Source organism: Lichenostomus cassidix, chromosome 4, assembly GCF_008360975.1.
Source record: "Lichenostomus cassidix isolate B80296 chromosome 4, HeHo_3.0, whole genome shotgun sequence".
NCBI lineage: Eukaryota > Metazoa > Chordata > Aves > Passeriformes > Meliphagidae > Lichenostomus > Lichenostomus cassidix.
The window spans coordinates 45632858-45652235 of NC_139484.1; the positions used below are offsets into that span (position 1 = coordinate 45632858).

Below are 19378 nucleotides of genomic sequence, written 5' to 3' on the forward strand. Positions count from 1 at the left end.
CTACTTCCAATATGTTATGTAGCTGCAGAGCTTTCCTGCAGAAACTGAGTTTCCCTCCCTTGTTTCCCTGCCCATCAGGGTTTGATACATCTTGCTGTGCTTGGCCCAGGGCACTTTCCAGGTACAGTGCACCACTGGTCATGAAGTTCTTGTCTCTGCTCCTCCACAGTAATGCTCTGGCTCAGAAATGCCTAATGAAGTGCAGCAAGCCTCACTTCTCATGCAAAACTGTTCCTTTGATTTAAGCCACTCCTTAAAGAATATAAGGATGCAGTCTAAAATGTACAGCAGAGTTAAGGAAGGAATAACAGAGTTGTGCAAAGAAAGGAGCCTTCTTCCTTTCAGGTGTACTTAACCCCTATTCTTAATTTTAACCACATTTCATGGGCTCTTCTATGTTAGTGATGAAAGCTAGTCCTAGCATGGACAAAATGACAGTCTTGACACCTCTTTAACATTTCCTTAAGGAGGAGGTAATTCCAGTCCATGAGGATTATTGGAAAAGAATCCTTCTGTCTTTCACTACTACAATTACTAGACCTTTATTATTAAAGGTCACAAGCTTAGGTCTTCCTTAGTCTTTCTGTTCTCATCAGATTGACTATTGCATCATTTTTTTCTTTAAATAAAGGAATTGTTGCCTTCCTTAGTCATCATGTTCAGCCAGGTCCTTAAATCTCAGTGGTTTCCTCTCTCGGCTTTTCAAAGACAAGTTATTTTTTTCCCTTCTTGCTTCTAACAGGAACAGGCTTAACCTCTCCTTTAGACAGTTGTAATACAGCAATTCTCTTCCATAGTAAGGAATTCTTTCATAAATCTTGTGTAGTACATGCTAATCTCATATATGTTTCTTCTGGCAATAAAAATTAGAATAATCCTTTTAATCTGATGATATGTGTGACTTAAAAGTATGCCACCATTCTTTTGTCTTAGTCTGTACTCTACAAGTTATCACTCACAATAAGTTTGTCTGTTCCATAGATCCACCTTAATTTGTGGTACTTGGGTAGAACTATTAATACATGGAGGTGCCCTTTGAGCTTTCTGGTGCCCCCAGGTGATTGTCAGAATGTCTTGAGCAGTGGAGCTTGTGTGTAGGAGCAGTAACTTTGCCTTGCTTGCTGTCTTTTAAGCAAAGTCTGTTCATTCACCTTCTGAAGCTGCAAAGTTAGTGTCCTGTGTATTGCTTCTGATTTTTTTTTTGTTGTATTTCTCTATGTGATCTTGTTTACTGCTCTGCAATTTTATAAGATACACTGAAATAATATGACTATGTTTAGCAAGCAAACTTGCGTAGGTGTGCATGAGTACATAAATGTTTCACATAGGGTAAAAATTGAAGTTTTTTCGTGGGTGACAAACAATTTTTTGGTTTAGTTCCTTCATCTTTCTATGTGTTTGTTTACTTAGCAACTTGGATATTCTGAGAATTAGTTATTCCAGCAGTGCATTTAGCAGCTGTGTTTAGTTACTTGCTAATAATCAAAAATTGTTTGGTTTCAAACTTAAAGGATTTTTCTCCCCTGCTTACTAGAAACATTTTTGAACCTTAATTTAGTACCTTAATTGGACCCCTATTTCATCCAAGTATGTTGTAGCTTTCCAAACAGAAAATTAGATTTCATCTAACACTGAAAGTTAGAATTTCCTTTCCTGTGCTCAAAGCCCTGAAACCAAAACATCACCAAACCAAAACTACATCTATTCTCTTTATAGAAATACTAAAGGTGCAAATTTTCTGCCTCTTTTTTAATTTTCTGTTAAACATGAATAGCATTCTGCAAATGTTAATATATTAAAGATATAATACTGTGGTTCCCATAGGCTCATGTGGAATTCTACTGGGAGCATCCTCTTCAGTATCTAGTTTTAGGTTGTTATTGATTTTTTCCCTCCTCTTTAAGACAGGAGATAACTGAATGTTAATTAGAAAACAAAACAAAACCCACCGAAAAGCTTCCCACTTTGTTAAATGGAAACAATATCCCTAAGCATTCTATGTTTGCTACAGAAAAAAACTTCACTCTCTTTGGGAATACAAAATTTACATGGAAGAATTGCTTGAAATGATTAGCAGGTATTCACGTGATGTATTACTATGATAAATCATACTCAATCATGTCCTATCCGATAAATAAGTTCCCTAAGTATCTAATTTTCCCTTGCCTTGAATTTAATATAATCACTGTGTGTCCTTGATAAGGGGAAGGCATATTGTTCAGACCAGGAGTGAATTTTTTTTCTTTTGGTACAGGTGCCAATCTTCTTGTAAGCCACAAATGTAGAAGGCTTCAGTCCAGAGCACCTAGTACAACTAAATTGAGTGTTAGATTGGTGCTGTTTTCTATTCAAATCAAATTGCATAGTTCTGGCAGCAGCATTTATTCTTGCTGGTTATGTTCAGATTATCAAGTGGAAATGCATTCAAATTATTAAGTAAAAAGAAGGGGCAAAGATATCTGTATTGCAGAAGAATTGGAGTGCTGTTGCTTTTCACTGAGGGAAGTCTTTCATTTATTATTTAAATAGCAATACTACTTTTTAAAAATCTAAGCATAAGTATTTTCAATTGAGGAATTTTGTAATGCTTTAGAGATTATTATTTCTGTCTTTAGCATAGAAAAGAAGAGTGAAGGTTTAAAGTTCTGTCCCAACATATATGTGGGAAAACATGCAATATCTAACTTTTTAAAAATAATATTCCATTGGAAAGATAGATACAATAGTTTTAAGTAGTTATAGCTATTGTAACTTTCTGAAGTCTCACAGATAGCACCTCTCTGTGAGAAATGATTTGTTTATCAACTTGTTTTAGCTACCATTGTACAAATGGTTAACAAATATCTAACTTTAGAAAATAAAGTACTTATCTCTTCTGTGACTAATTTTAATATTAACCTATACATTTTGGTCTCTTGGGACATCCTTTTTTTGATATTGTGGTTATGTCATGAGAAAGAGATGACATTATGGAATTCTATAGGACTATATATTATGTGAGTCTTATAACTATATTGCTCCTCAGCTAGTATAAATCCTGTAGTACTAATATCTTTCACTTTATATATGTTATATAGAGAGTGTTACAGAGTTCTAATAGTATGGTCTGTATGACAGAGCCTAAACTAGTAGAGACTTGAGCACGTCAGTCCACATGAATGGACTTGTGAGTGTGGCCACCTGGATGGTTTGGAGTTTTTTGTTTTTTTAGTATGTTTAATATTAGTTTCTACTTTCCATTTTGCCATGTAGATTAAACTTTCTGTGGCTGTGTTTAAAGAACTCAGTTAATTTTGGAAGAAAAGAACTAAAATAGATGAGACTGGATGAATGCTATGTAAACCAAGACAGAACCTGCATTTATTGTAGGTGTTGAAAACTTTCTCATTGATTCCTATGATCTCAGTAAGCATGATTCCTTTTTTTTCTATTTCTTTTTTTTAAATTGTAGAGGCTATGGAGAAAAGTCACAATGAAAAAAAGATAATGATTGATAGTTTCCACAGGTGGGTAGCATTTTAAACATGCCTGCCTTGCATAAAATTTTAAGCAAAAACTGAAGTTAGTTTAGGCTTGGTAAGGGAAGTAAGATAAGTGTGCTGATGCAGTTTTGAGATTGGAATGAAAGTTATTTTGAACAGTGGAGTATAGATTCCCTTGCCATTTGACTTCTATGCTTTGGACATGTTTGAATGGCCAACTTTTAAAATCATGAGGAAATTGCTCTCCAGATGTGTACTTTCATGTAGTGCTAGAGAAACTCTTAACAGAAACAGTGACAATGACTGTAAAAAATACCAACTAAACAACCCAAATATTAGTTTGACACATGGTGAACCACTGTATTTGAGTAATTCTGGAAATACATGTGTGTGCTTGGTTTCTAGTTACCACTTACTGTCTGTGTTTTGGCTGTTTTATGCATTAATAATTGGCAACTCTTGTTTTTTCTGTAAACCACGTAAAAAGCTTTTGGTGAAGGTTTTTAGGGCTCAATTCCTTAGAGATCCAATTTCATAGCAGTGTTGCCATTGTTGTTTTGGTTTACTGGTAGCTGTTCCACAGAACCTTTGGTTTTAAAATGCATAGGTTTGGAAGATCTTGTGCGATATATCAGTACTTGGAACAAGCAAGAGGTTAGCAACAGGAAGCCCAGATCCTTATCCCAATTGAGGTTGTAGAAGCTGTGGGACAGACAATACCTTCATCTTCTCAGGAACTCCTAATGAGTTCAGGAAAGCATTGTATTCTTGCATGTGACCTTGAGATAAGAACAGTTAGAACTTAATACATACATGGTAAAAATTGTGGGGCTTTTTTATTAAACAGAATAATACTGTATTCAGTCAGTGAACATAACAGTTGTTTTATGTGCAACTGCTGATGGATATATTTTGACAGATATTTCTATTTTTTTTCCATACTAATGCTAGATAATCAAAGCCAAACTCTGAAACCCCCCCTCCAATCATTCCCAGAAATCTTCAGCCTTCCAAAGAAAAAGCCCCACAACTTGCTCCAAAAGGACCTCCAGCCCCCTATATAGAGCAAATACAGCTTAAGTGATGGAAAGAAAAGTGAAACTTTACCAGAAACTGACAGTTGTTTGTCACTTACGTTTCTCAGGAAATTGCTAGGTGTAGTCTAACAAAAGCATGGGCATAACTGAAACTATTTACATGTTTGCATTAAAAAAAGCCCAGTAAATCAAAACTATAGAAAGGTTAAATGGCTTAATTTTAAAGTACTTTGTCTGCACAATAATAGCTACAAGAAGTTAGCACTGATACAGAGACAGTTGATTGCAAAATTGTACATTGATTTGTCCCTGCTTGGGATTTTTCTGTGAAATTACATTAATTGATCTGAACCAAGGAAACAACGCTAAGTAGCTTAGGAATTAACTGTAAAGTTAAGTGTCAGTTATATGAAGGATAGCCTCTTAAATATATTTTAAAAGTTTAAAACAGACATACAAAGTTAATTCCTTTAAATATGTTAGGTCCTTACAAGTGGTTAGTGCAAACTGCCAAAAGATGAGATGACTCCACAATATGACAAATACACTGCTTTTTCCTATGTGTGTTTCTAGGCTATGTTCTTTATTCAATTTTCTGTGTCTAAAAGAAGAAAAAGAGATCTATGTGACAGTTGTAGTTCTAAAGCAAAAGGGCTTGCCATTTAAAAAAATGCAGCATATACAGAGGAAGAAACAGGATTTGTCTTCTCTACCCATGCAGTCCATTGTGTGAAATTATGAGTGTCCTGCTATTTGCTGAGCAGGTGTAACATGGATGTCCAGTACCCACTACCTCTCTCATGACTTTAATGCAGTGTTAATTTATACCTGCAAGCTGGACTGTTCGAGTTCTAACTCTATTACTTTATTCTGCTTTTAGTTGTGTATCTTGTATTTTAACCTTTTTTTTTCTTTTCTTGTTTGTAAGAGTAGATTGTTTTCATTGGGTAAGACAAACTATTGCAAATATTCTTACAGATTTGTATTCTAAGAATTAAGAAGACAAAATTTTATGTACTTGGGTTTTTCTCCTAAATACTTGGGTGTTCTTGCAGTTGCTCTATTTCCTTAGCAGTTTCAATCCCACATAAAACAGTGATGTCATGTTGAAATTAGGAAGTTGGCGAAAACATTCATGTTTGTATGGTGCACACTAATGCTGTGTTCAGTATTGCTCATATGCTATGTTCAGTATGGGATGCATAGTTAACACCCTTAATCTCAGGGAATATTAATGTTTCTTCAAGAGCTGCAAACAGAGAGAGAACACTTTGCATCATTTGGCCCAATCACTCTTTCAAAAGACACAACTTGCACCCTTTCCTATACTGCTGAGTCTTTCCTGTTGAAACTCCTTTGGTGATGCCTCTAGTACCAGTGTCCCAGCAGGAGGGATAGTTTTGCTTTGTAGGTTTTTGTTGTGGAGGGGTGTTTGGTTTCTTTGGAGGGGAATGTTGGTGGTTTTGGGGAGGTTTTTTTTGGTGTATTGCTCTGTCCAGTTAACATCCTGTTGCTGAGAAGCTGGGAGAAAGGATAGGTTCTGTGTGCCAACACATGTGCCACAGCAAAGCAGTGTTTGCCTAAAGGGGAGATCATAGAATCGTTTAGGGTGGAGAAGACCTTAAAACCACCCAAGGCTTGCAGTGTGAGCTTCCACTTCGCTGGCACAGGAACGCTTGCAGCCGCATCCTCTGCCAGCGTGGTTGTACCAATGGCCGTATTGCCAGCAGGGCTGCTGAGGATTACATTGCTCTCCCGTGGCTCGGTGTGCAGCTCCAGGCTGAGCTCTGCAGAGCCAGGAGCCCGAGGCAAGAGAACGCCAACTGCCGCCGCTCTGCACAGCAAAGGGCACGGGAACCTCTGGTGCCAGCTGGGGACCTGTGGTGCCAACCAGGGGACCGGACACTCACAGACACGGCAGGAGCTGACGACTCAGCTGGAGGACCCCAGGTTTCCCTGCGTATAAAAGCCATGGGGTTCATTTGCTCAGGGTCCCTCCTCGGAGACAGCAGCTCGAGCTGTTATTCTGTGATTTAATTACTGCGCCATGATTAAATTATTTTAAGGATCTGGACGTTTGAGACTCTGCTACGGGCAGCCCGGGATCGAGCCTATGGGGGAAACCTCGTGTGCCTGTGAGTGTGGGGTGTGTAGCTGACAAGGGGGCTCAGTCCCAGCTCCGGTGGTGCCACAGTGACTGGCAGAGTGGCTCCTGGACGGGCGGACAGGGGGGTTTCCTTCACATGGCTGTGTTTTGGAACAGAAGTTTCTACCATGCCAAGCAAGCTCCCCTGAACTCCCCGTGTTGCCTTCTGCGGAGGTCCGTGCAATGGGGCGCAGCTCTCCTTTTCCGGCGCCAGGGTGTGCGGCACCGACAGGCGCAGCCAGGCTCAAGCCAGCCCGCTCCTGAGCGCAGCGCGCCGCGCCGGGCCGGTAGCTCGGCACCAGGGGGCGAGGAGGCGCAATGCAGCCTCGTGGCCGCAGGGGAGCGCTGCGGGCGAGGGGCGCGGGGCTCCCCTGGACAGCCGCGGTGTTCCCTCCCTCCCTCCCTCAGCGGGCGTGCCTGGCATGCTGCCGCACCGCGCTGCTCCCGGCCTCCTAAACCCGTCTTACGCGTTAAATAGAAAGGAAACGGTTGCCTTCTCTCCCACAGCAGGTAAGGCTGGGCCGGCGTTGCTGTGGCAGGGTGGGGTAGTTGTAGAAACATTCCGCGTTACAAAGCTGCACGTTTGCAATGCGGGCTTGCTCGGGTAGCACGCTTACTCCTGGTAGGCTCCAGGGCCTCTAGGCGATCTTCCAAAATTGTACTTGTATCTCATCTGGTTTATAATTGCCTTTTACTGTTGTTACTGACAATTCTAGGAGTTCTGTACACATGTGAATTCAAGTCACTTGCAAGTAGTTCTCTCTCACAGGGATCTTTCCTTCAGTGGCAGTGTTTTGGTTTTTCCAGTGTTTCTCATTATCGGGATGTTCCTCCATTAGCAGGCTCACCTGCTTCGATGGAATTCCCATGGATGTGGTCTTCTGTTCACCCCTGCCAAACGGCTTGGCTGTTTGTGTCCTGAAAGGTCTAATCCAAAGAGAGTGCTCTGAGAAGTGCTGTTATGCTGTGATTGCTCACTGGCTCTCCCAGTGTTGCACTTCTGCCTGTTCCATGATCTGTTTGTAATCCATTCTGATGCAAAGTCCTGCTAATGTGAATTCCTGTTAGTGAGAGGTGCAGAGCTCAGACATTATCTTGCACAGCTAGTGATGTAAACATCAACAACTGTGGCAGGGGAAGCCTGAAGGACTTCAGCCGGCAATTCAGTGCAAAATCAGAGTCCTCCTTTGAGTATAACAGAAGCGGAATACACATGAAAAGATATCAAAGAGCTTACTGTCATGCAAATAACAATTCTATCTAAGACCAAGTCCTCTATTACTATTTTTTTTAATTTAGAGGCTCCAGAATAAGAAAGTGTTAAAAGTTATTGAATAAGGCTTTTTGTAGCCTTTTTTGGTTTTGTTTAAAGATGAATTCAGGTATAATAATTGAAAGACTTTTCATGTTTTATAGTAAAAGATAATCTGTTAAACCTGCTCGGGTACTGTCTAAGAAGATAGTAAGAACAATTGTAAGGGAGGAATATATGTGAAATGACATGCCAAGACAGAAACATAAGCCTTGTATCCTGCCTTGATTTTTTATAAAATGCTGTTTTCATAGAATGCAATGAAGTATGGAAGTCCTGGAGTTAACCTTCATCCATCGATACACATATATAAACATACACATATGTATCCCCAGGTATCTTCTGTAGAAAAGTTCTTGATGTCCTTTTCTTAAGAGTGAAACAAAAGCCACCCTGGAGGAAAAAACAGTTAAAACCTTTTTGATACATCTGTGTTGTACAAGCTTTATTAGTTTATTATAATTATTATTTATTGTAATTATTATTTATTATAAACTAATACATCTTGATATATGATTGTGTGTATGGAGGGTGGTTTTTATTACTTGCTTGTGTTTTGTTTGTATGTCCTATTACTTGAATATTACTTAAATGTTTTCTCATTTAAAAATGTATAGTTTCAATACTTGTTTTTTTTTAATTAATGGGTATCTCACCTATCCTGCATGTTGTGTAAAATGTCATACCTTGTGCACTCAAAGTAAGTGATGCACTAGGTACTTGCACTTCACATGTCGGCTCCACCTTGTGTGCACATTCATAATAAAACCTCCATAGCGTGGTTAAGAGCACTTTGATATCTAGTTTGAGCCTTTCAGAAGGTGTTTAAGTTAGGCACAAAGTGAAATCTCTGGTTGCCCCATCTGCAAACTGCAGTTTAGCAGGTGGATGATTGGAAGCATTCTCAGTCTCACAGCAGCATCTGAATTTGTCTTGCTCCCAAATGCTAGGAACTGCAAAGTAGGTTTGTGGCAAGATTTCAAGGGCAAGAAAAATTCTGTAGAAAATAATACTATTACAAATAAATGATGGCTTGAGGTTGTAATGACTCATGATCTTTTGTAATCACAAATTTGCTTTGTTGTATATTATTTGTTCTGAAAATGCATAAACCAACTTATTTGTAATTGTTTTTTGTATTGTGGATAAAATACTGTGAATGAAATCATTTTAGGGAGAATTTGCTGCTTGATCTCCCTGCAGGAAGTAGCATAGACATATTCTAGCAATATGTCTTTTTTCATAAGGTGAGAATTTTGTATTCATAAGGAAAAAATTGTGTAGATGGTTGTATTAATTTACAAGGGTAATTTGGACTAAGTTGAATATCTGAGGATTTTAATGTGGGATTGAATACAAAAGACACATTTTCAGTCTGTACAGAACTTGAGAAATGTCTTAGGTGGCAACTTCAATGAACTTGTACCAGCTTTTTCAGTTTTGGCATTCTGAACCACGGATGTGGCAGTTGAGTAAAACTGACAACTTAATCCAGCTGAGCAGCCCCTTGTGAGCATTGAACTACTGAAACTCTGAGACCTAAAGCATGCTATGCTGCATACCTCTCATTGAATTTTTTTTTTTCTTTTTAAGAGCTTAACAACAGTAGTAAATTTCAGATTAAATACCTTCTTTTAAAGGATGTATGGAAATGTGCTATGCTTCATGTGTAGCTTGGGTAATTGCATTGCATGCGTTCAGCAATGTCTTGGATACTGAGCTGCCTTCATGAAAATGACAGAGGCATGCGGGCTGCCACTGAGCCGGCTGGAGTGAGTATTTAGTGTGTTTCCTCTGAGCAGTGTGCACAGTCTTTGGTGGGAAATGAGGTGGGAATATTGCCTAGTATTGTGTCTGTCTATCTCCGCTCCAAGTCTAGTAAGTAAAAGAATACTTTAAATCAAACAGTGATATGTATTCCCAGTTGTAGAAAGCCTTAAGGAGCACTCTTCTATGCTAATTTATCTTTATTTTGTCCTCGAACTTTCTACTCCTAATGCAAGGCATCTTTCTTAATGGCTTTTTTAAGCTAAATATAAAACAACATTTAAACTTCCCAAAATAAAAACAAAAAACTCAGCTAAACAAGGCATGTATGGAGAAGCAGCCTTAGGGATAAAGTGGATGTTTGGACAAGAGACAGGTTATTTCTGTACTTGTAGTTTTCTGGAAGGTGGTGCAAATATTTTAAGCAGTATAAATAGCACTAGAGTCCCTTCAAAACAGAACTTAATACATAATAAAAGTTAGTATTTTTGTGGTTGGTGGCTAAAACTATGTGAGAATGTGAATGGTGGTGTTATACACCAGCTTTACAAAGTGCCTAGACTTTCTGAATGGTGTTATCTTTCAAATACAGATGAATGCTCTCTGTGCACTTGGTGAAAATTAAGAGCTATAAAACTCTGTCAAATAGGAATTTGCAAATGTATTATGAATTTTCTTAGTGCTTAAAATTTTTGCAGTGCTAAATAGTGTCTACTAGGCGTGCAGAGTTTAGCATGCATTGGTTAATATATAGGCTTGGTGCTGTTTGGTTTTCTTATCAGTCCGCACAGTTAAATGTCTTTAAAATCTGCCTTGGAGCAGCTGGCTGGCAGCTGACGCTGCTGTTGGCACCACCCAGGTTTAACGTGACATCACCAGGAGAAGTCCACCTCTGTGCTCAAGGAAGTTGGTGTGGGAGCCACGCTCTGTAAAGTGGAGCTAAACTGCTGAATTTAGTAACTGCTGAGAACAGAGAGGGCATGTAGAAATGGAATTCCTGAAAAAAATTGTCCCCACTGTTGCTTCTGGAGATGTTCCGGATGTTGGGAGTACTGCTCGTGAAAGCTCTCCAAGGCTGCTGAAGATGAGACGGGTCAGACTGTTCTCGTTAGGACAGACAATAGATGAAGATGAGGAGGCATACGTTTTACATCCTGAATACAGTATGTATCCATGTCATCAACCTGGTCAAAACTGTTTGCTAAGCTTTTTCTTCAGAGTGTCATTATTTTGCTTAATTGACTAATTTGCTTATAAAAGAGTTCATATGACAATGGTGTTTTTAGCTTTAGTACTATTATATCATTGACATATTATCATTTGTTAGTGACCTATGTGGAAGCAATTTTTCAGGATTTCTCATATTATCCTTGTTTTTGCATGCCTGTGTGACTTTTTTCCTTACTCTTTCTGGGATAAGAATCTGTTTAAGTTTTTAAACTAATGTACCAAAGATTAGGCACTAAGTTGTCTAAACAGAAGTGTGCTACACAGATCTGTGAATGCAGTGCAGGGTGTGAGTTTTGTGATATCTTTTCTCTCCCTGTTTTTCTGATCCCCTAAATTTTCAAAGGTTTTCCTTTTGAGAGCTTTTTCATCTCAAAACAGTGTATGTTTCCCTTTTTTAGCGTTTTGAAGGGTGCACATTTTTAGTAAACATATGTAAGTAAGTCAAGTGAGAATATGGATATAGTATAGAGAATTTTTGACATTAGGAACATGGGTAAACTTGCTTATATGACCTTTTAAAAAAATTACCATGTGTTAGTGGCTAAATATTATGGCGTATTAGCTAATAAAAAGTAGAATTAGTTCATGTTCCTTTTTCATGTAGTACAGCTGGGTGGTAGTGGAAAATTAAGGGGTTTTTTTCTTTTTGCCTTCAGCTAAAATAGTGTAGTCTTGAGCCTTCATGGTCTTGGATTCTACTGGCTGTCAGATGCAGTTTTTGCCCTTCACTTTGTGGTTGGCTGTTTTCAAGAATTAGTGTGGCTTTTAAATTTTTTTCCTGTCTTCATGCAGCGGTGGGAGATGGTGACATTCATCCATCTTACTGGGTGGTGAACTGACAGCCTTTTTTTGGGAATTAAGCTTGTGGTGGTGGTGGTGGGAGAAAAGGGTTTCCTTGGAAAGACTTCTCTTAGCCTTTCTGATTGTAATATGAACAACTTTTTTCAGTGCATCAGGTTGAGTAAGATGGGCAGGTGAGGAAGGCAGGTACAGTTCTGTTTTCTTACACAGGTTGTTCCTGTGGACAACAAATTACAACAAGTTAACGTGATGCTATGGGCTATTGAAGGCTGCCTATAGAGTAAAGTCTGTTAAGGCAGTTATTGCCTATATGCGTGAAAACTCATCAGAAGCCCATGGTGTCTGATGGTGAAGGCTTTTTAGCCTCATTTAACATTGAATGCTGTACAGCCCTGGAGTTTATGGTTGGATATCACTTTGAACTTAGTATCTCCATAGGTGTATGACATCAATTCTGCTTTTATGCTCTATTCTTATTTCTTTATAGCTCTCAATTTAAATAATATTTTATTCCAAATGTTCTAATTCCAGAAGAAATAGAATTGTCTGTCAGGCTAAAAAAGGAAATGCTATAGACTGATTGAAGTTTGTAGACAAAACAGATACCTTCATCTTTGTTCAGCGTTCTGTTGATGGTTCGAGCAAATGAGGATAGTGAACTTAGAATACACTAATGTTGTGGTTGAAGATGAATTTTCCTCTCTTGGTCATTAAATATGCACCAAATGGTGACTATTAGGAGTGATTTTGTAGAAACCAGCAGTGCCTGAGTAATATCGCTTAATAGTGTGATGTCACCGTTTGCAAAATGAAGACTTATAGTCTGTTCTGGGATCATGCTTTTACAATAGCAGATAGTAGCTGAATCCTCTTTAAATTATCTGCTTATTTCTATTTTTGTATCTTGGTAATGGAATGAACTGCTCTGCTGGAATAGAGCAAAAGAACTGCTGTGTTTACCAGTTGGGTATGCTGCAGAAGGCAGGTGCTGACCAAACAGGTAATAAAACAATAGAATTATTTGAAAAAACATTGTAAATATTTACTTGCTTAATGTTGGCAGATGTGGTTTTAATGCACCACAGAATTTAATATATAATGAAGCTGTTGAGGAACTCAATAGATTGTTTTTAAAGGAAAGGTAGTTTGTCCTATTAATATGTTTGAATTTGAGAGTGAGTGGGGTTTAGTTTTTTTTTCTTTTTGCTTTCTGTTCCTTATTGCTGCTGTTTAAGAACTTTTTTTTGTGAGAATTTAGGTGAAATACAGAGTCTGACAATATTTTTTAGTATAAAAATATTTCAGAAGGTCTCAAACAGCCAGACCAACAAAAAAAAACCCCTATTCCTGGCATTGAAATAATAAATGTATTATTTTTATAATACCACCTAGTTGAATTTGCATCTAGCTGACATAAAAAATTTGTGACAAATTCAAGTGATGAGGTTTTTTGTTGCTGTTGTTGTTGTTTGTTATTAAAATAGTTGTCATGTCGCCTTTCAAAATGCTAGCTCAGTGTATACTTTGTTTTAGATCTGAAAATAGGACCTTACAAATATATGCTCTGTGATACATCTTTTAAAATATGTAGTTACCATCACAGTGGTTTCAAGTGTATTTTAGAAATCTTTTCACAACTGTCTTTTTAGAGGTATAAGATTAGTAGAATTGGAGGAAAAACCCACAACTGATTTGCTGAAATATTTACATATGACTGTATGCATTACAATGCTTAATAGAGGTTAGTACAAGAACAGACAAATTTTAAAAAATTGCTGAATAGTTTAACAGTTGACATATTCTGAGTTTCAAAAATTTCTGTCTCAAAAAATCTACAATCCAAACCAAATATGCTAAGCAGAGCATGGAAGATTCAGACTGTGGCATTAGAGAAGGGGCAGTGGTGGCGACTGCCCTGTGTGACCTGGCAAATGGCAGCTGTACCTGTGGGGTGTGAAATGTGCCCTCCTGTTGCAGCTCTGTGCTTTGGCTGTGTTACAAGGCAGGGTGGCTAACTCTGTGGAAATGTCTTAATGGCCAGCTGTGTAAGTCAAATCTACAAGAACTGTAGAAGAGATGTTAATTTTATCAGTGATGTGAGTATTCTCATTGCTTACAGTGCCCATGTTATTTCTGTGTGTGGAAAACCTGCTTCCCTTCAAGTGCTTCTGCTAGAAAAACAAAAATGTGCCAACAGGAGTGTGTTCTTTGGTGGTAAAGAAATGAGTAATGGAGCTGTAGTTGCCTCAGGGGGTTAGCAGCAGGGGCTGGATACACAGAAAGTGCCTGTGAGCACTGTGTCCCTGTAATACCAGCAGCTCTGCAGGGCATATTCAGCTCCAAGTTACATCTCTGATCAGTCCTGTACAGCAAAGGATGACCTGGGACTTGGTGTTTATATGTGAAATAAAAGTCAGTTTCTATACCCAAGTACAGAGTTTTGGTTAGAAAAGACTGGAGGGGTTGATGGAAAACTAAATACCATGGCTTCCCCCACAATCCCTGCTCACTTGCATTTGAAGACTGCTCCATAATACTTGCTTGGGATCTATATTATTTACATAAAAATATCTAACCCTCACTCCTTGTTTTCTTATCACTGTGGATAGCATTGTTTTGCTGAAGTAATGCCCCAGGAAATTGTTCTCTGTAGATTTTCTGTAAGAAATAATAAGTGAACCTTTCCTAAGGGCCTTTGGAACCTTCCCTTGAAGCTCTTTGCAACAGAAGGTTGGGAAAGGAGATTTTGGTTCAGTTTTTGAGTATGGTTTTACAAGCGGATCAGGCTGATCTAACAGTTTGCTGTCAATGAAAAGGGCAATCTCACTCACAGCTGTGCAACCTTCCCCATCTCCTGTTGTGTTCTGGTGTGGCTTTTCCCTGAGCTGATTAATCTCACAAAGCCAACAGAAAATGTTCTGATGTTTTTGGGGCAGTTTTTGAAATGAATTGGCAAGAGGAATCAACTTGCTGAAAGAGCCTTTTGGGTCAGTAGTGGGGGCAGCATTAGATGTCTTACCATCACCAAAAGTAGCAATCACCTTCTGGATATCCTCTGTTTTAATTGATTTGTGGAAAATGAACTCTTTAATATTTTAGCTAAATGGAAAGACAAGCATCTCTCCAGAGTTTTATTTTAAGTACAGGGATGATACATTTTATTATTACTGCTTATAAGCAGATAAAATGACCATTAGGTAAATGTTTCTTAAGTAAGGCATTAGCTTAAGATGGAGTCAATAAAGAGCTGAAACAAGGTCCAGCAAGTATTTTTAAAAGTAAGCCCAGGTGCAAAGATAATACACCTCTGACTTGTTTATTTTACCATGAATACAGAAAATCAATTATAATTGTGTTTAATTGTCTGAGACGTCTCAGACGTAATTTTTTACTCTGTCTTTTTGAAGATTTGATTTTTTGTACTTGTGTACTTGACTGTATGCCTGATATACTTTTGCTGTAGTTGTCTCAGGGTTTAATCTGAAGAGTACGTGTGCAGAAATTTACAGTGAATATACTTAAGTCAAGTGGTGAAGAAGTTGTAATTTAGTGCTTCATTCAAGGTGGGTATCAGTACAAATCAAAGGTGGACCTAGAAGAAGTATTTCTTCATATGTAGCAGCTACTCATGTGGCGTATATTTATGTAAGTGTATGGAGTATATGTATATAATAAGGAGGTAATTCACTTGTTTTCCTCTGACACATGATGAAGAGAGTTTACCAGTTTTTTATTGCTATTGGTCACTTAACAGATTATCTTTGTATCACGTTTGCAGAGTCTCTTTTTATGTATCTTGTGGAGTTTAAGCACTTAAAAGGTTTTCTCAGACATAAGAATGCAGTAAAAGCTTTCATACGACGGCTGAATCAATGTAATGGCTCAAGGCTGTGAAGAGGAGATTGTATCCTTCCACCTCTGTAGATGTCCTATATATTCATTTTTGGTATTCCTGCTGCATGTCTGTCTTTGGTGTGACTATTCAACTTGCTAAACCAGGAGGAAACCCCTCTTCCCTTCCAATGCTAGTGGATAGGCAGCAAGCTGGAACACTGAGAAAGAGCCAACTACAAATTTAGGAAGTGAATGTAGTAAACCTGCTGTTTGGACTTTGTTTTTCTGTGCTTTTTGACTTTCTGTCCAGCAGATTGTAAGTTGAAAAGTTGATAAGTGAGAAGTAATGAAATCTCCAGTTTTTCAGGGGCAGGGCGGGAATAAAAGACATAACTGGACAATACTTAGCTGCAGATATTCTTTGAAATGTTATCTTTAGGCTGATCCTTTGAAACAATACAGATACAATTTAGTGGGAGGATTGTAAATGAACTAAACATTTCTTTACCTTTCCAATCCACAGTTTTTTTAAGGTAGTTGTGAGAGGGACGAAATAAAGCTTTTAACTTGAAGGAGAGGGGGAGAGGCATGATACATGTGGGGTATGTGAGAACATTTAACAAGCAGGTTTTCAGAATATTCTACAAAAGCTGATTAAGGAGAGCTGTGAAGTGCTGAAGTCAACAAGATGTGGAGTAACTTGTTGCAAAAACAGTTTCTCCTACTGTAAGACAGTTCTATGATATACTGGTAATACAAGGACATAAAAGCATTCTTTTAATTCTTTGTGTCTTAGGTGTCCACAAAAAATTGAAATGACAATTTGAGAGGGGGAGAAGAGTTTAGCATGTTGTTCCTTTTTGATTTATACTGTAAATGTCTTGCATGTAGAACAGATTTTAAAAATTAATCTGCTATCAATAATGTCTGTTAGTGATCCCAAGGCAGAGTATATAAAAGGCTGAACAGCATGTAAAGTGAAAGTATCAGCTTATTTTTAAGGAGCTGTTTTCCTTGAAGTAAGAAACTTTTATCCTTTAAAACATTAAAATTGATCTATGGCCTGAAAAATCCCAACTAAGATCCTCCTAATGCTCAAAAATGTATTTGTAAGGTCAATGTAGTATTTACTAGCAGAATTAGTTCAGCAACTGCATATGAAAATGTCATGCTTGTGATATCAGCAGTTCAGATTTAAGTTACAGAAAGATTAGAGTTGGAATATTTTGTTAAACAGTTTTTCAGTTTTCACTTGAAAAAGAGCTCTGTGTTTCAAATGCAAAAGTTTTAATTTGTAGGTGATCTGACTAGTCTTAATCTCTTTTACAGATGGTTTTTCTGTACCCAATGAAAATGTGAATTGTAAATGGAAGAGTCAGATACAATATTTTTCAGTAATTGGTACTTTTGATGACTTTTGGTAGTTTCTGTTGGCTGAATTTGTTAACTGTTTTATGTCTTGGTTTGCCAGCTTCTATGTTTCTAGTTGCTTTTGTTCTAAGCTCTTCAGTAACAGAATGATTCTTACCCTGTGAGTTCTAACTTTATATGTGTTCCCATATTGTGTGGATCCACACTGAGGGAAAAAGAATTTCAACTACTTCCTCTCAATCAAGGGCTACTTTGGGAGGCTTTTCCACTTTCAGTATATGTCATTCTTTGGGTCTCTAGTGTAGCACTGAATAGACTGTAGTTGCTTTTACAGTAAGAATATGTTCTCTCAGTTAGTAAATGCCATTGAAGAATACCTGCGATTCAGGAAGTAGTGTTAATGACGTAAGTTGTTTTACTCAACATGCATCTTCTCCAACCAAATTCTAAAAGGTTCTTTCAAGCAAAGACCCACTGTCCCAGACAGGAGGGCTCTTGACTCATGATCGTAAGTTTCTGATGTTTGTATTCATTTATAAAAGAAAGATTTTGTAATAGGGAATCCAAATGTACTACTGTTACGAAGAAATGGGTAAAACTTTCAGAAAGCCGTGTCACTTTAGCAGTGGTACCTTCTGAAGAGATTAAGTTTCTGTCTGCAGCAGTTTTTCATGACATGCTCTGGATGTTCAGGGCTTGGTGTATCTTCGCAAGCTGTGCAATACACCTTATATGGAGATACTACATAAATAATAGTAGTTCTTCAGCTGATTAGTGCCAGTGAGGTCAGTAGTGACAGATGTCTGTGATGGACCCTGATTGCTTGGGAGACTTTCAGTGCTCATTGATAAGACCAATATGGCACTATAAGATACTCTAACATCAGGATACTGTTGCATGATCATATTGGAGACTGACTCAAAACTGTCTGGTGTCACGTGGCATCTCTTAAAAATGCACTGGTGTGAGCTTTGTCTCAGTCACTTCTTTGAGAGGATGACTTGCTGAAGGAAGGGTGTTTTTAATTTTGAAGTATTTTCTAACTTAAAGCAGAAAAAACAGTAATGCATGTGAAAAAACCTCAAAACTTGTATAAAAATATTGTATTTATCTAGTATGTTGTTTCCAGTTTATTAGAGTTGGTTTAAAAGTGTTTTGTCTTTGTTGACTGGGGTTTCCATAAATTCCTGTTTCATGGAAGGATCTGTATAAAACAGTAGTTTCTGATTTCAGTTCTTCATTTTTCACCTTATTTCAGTTCTTCATTTTTCATTAACTAGTAGGGCTTGCAGTGAAGTGACACTGTCCCTTTCAGTTTGTGTGCTGAGCCAGATGCAGGGATGTGGGTGCAGAGCTGCCTGCTGTGGTTCAAGGGGAGCACTGGGCATTGCAGCTGCTGTCCCATGTGCATCTGCAGGCAGAGGCTATTGTGTAGTCGACCGGCTAAGGCACTGTAAGGAACTTCATGTTGTGGACCATTTGCACAACTTCCAGGCGAATGTGGCCTTGTAAAGTTTGAGTATGTGTTTGGTATCTAAAACTGTTGCATTTAGGTGCCCTTGGGTTTGTTACTACTTCTGGTTCTCTCCCTTTCTGATTTTTGTATTTCTTTTCTTGCTTTTCTTTGGTGTAACAGCATGCTTGCTCAAAATAAAGGTTCAGAAATTGCATATGAATTCTGTTATTTCTGATTTGCAAAGCACTGTGTATCTTACCTTTTAATTACCTTTCTCAATCTTAAAAGCATCTCTATTTTGTACTTACGCTTCAGTTTCCTACAAGAATATATTTCATTTCACAGAGATGGGAAAGCTGCAAAATTCAGCATTGAAAGCACTCAATTGTTTAAAAATCATGGTAACTAAAGCACTTAAAAATGCGCTGTAAATATTGGCTGGTTTTGGAGTGAAGAAATATGCCAGTTTAGTTCAACGGTGAAGAATGCCATGTTAATGTAATTATTCTTATTTATTTCTGATATTGGGTGGTGGAGCTCCATATGCTCCTGCCCTGTGTAACTGAAACATCAGGAAAGGCAATTTCAGGAGTTGAAACCTCAAGAGAAAATTGGCTGCCCATGCCTTGCCCCTTCTTGCTTTCCTTTTTCTGACTCTTAACTACAGCTGTTCAAGTCCTTACACTATGTGTGCAGAGCTGCCGCCTCCATAGGGATTTAAGGCATGGTGGAATTAGTTGGTAGGCTTATGATTGTGAGGATGTTTTGCAGAGACACCTCTAGAAGTTCCCTCTTGTAATTGTGCCATCCCCCATCCCTCTGCCTACTATTAGTGCCCTGTGGCAGAGGTGGCTGAACCAGACATATGTCTGCATTACACAGGGCTCTACAGAGCTTTAATGTATAAACAGGAATGGACTGCAGTGACAGTGGCTCAGGAGC

General features: G+C 38.2%; 1 protein-coding gene across 11 annotated transcripts in view; it reads left to right on the forward strand.

The window, feature by feature from the left end:
• FRYL (FRY like transcription coactivator) overlaps window positions 1–19378 on the forward strand; it is a 168718-nt gene that overhangs the window by 22751 nt on the left and 126589 nt on the right. For 4 of the 11 annotated variants that reach the window (XM_085058993.1, XM_085058996.1, XM_085058995.1 and 1 more), the window contains exon 1: window positions 10640–10907. The exons of 3 other annotated variants lie outside the window; for them this stretch is intronic. In XM_085058993.1, the coding sequence (XP_084915119.1) occupies window positions 10733–10907 (175 nt within the window). In that variant the 5' untranslated portion in view covers window positions 10640–10732. Of the gene's footprint in view, window positions 1–10639; window positions 10908–19378 lie in introns of those variants that run through there. 4 more of the 11 variants (XM_085058997.1, XM_085058998.1, XM_085058999.1 and 1 more) reach the window with 1 other exon arrangement.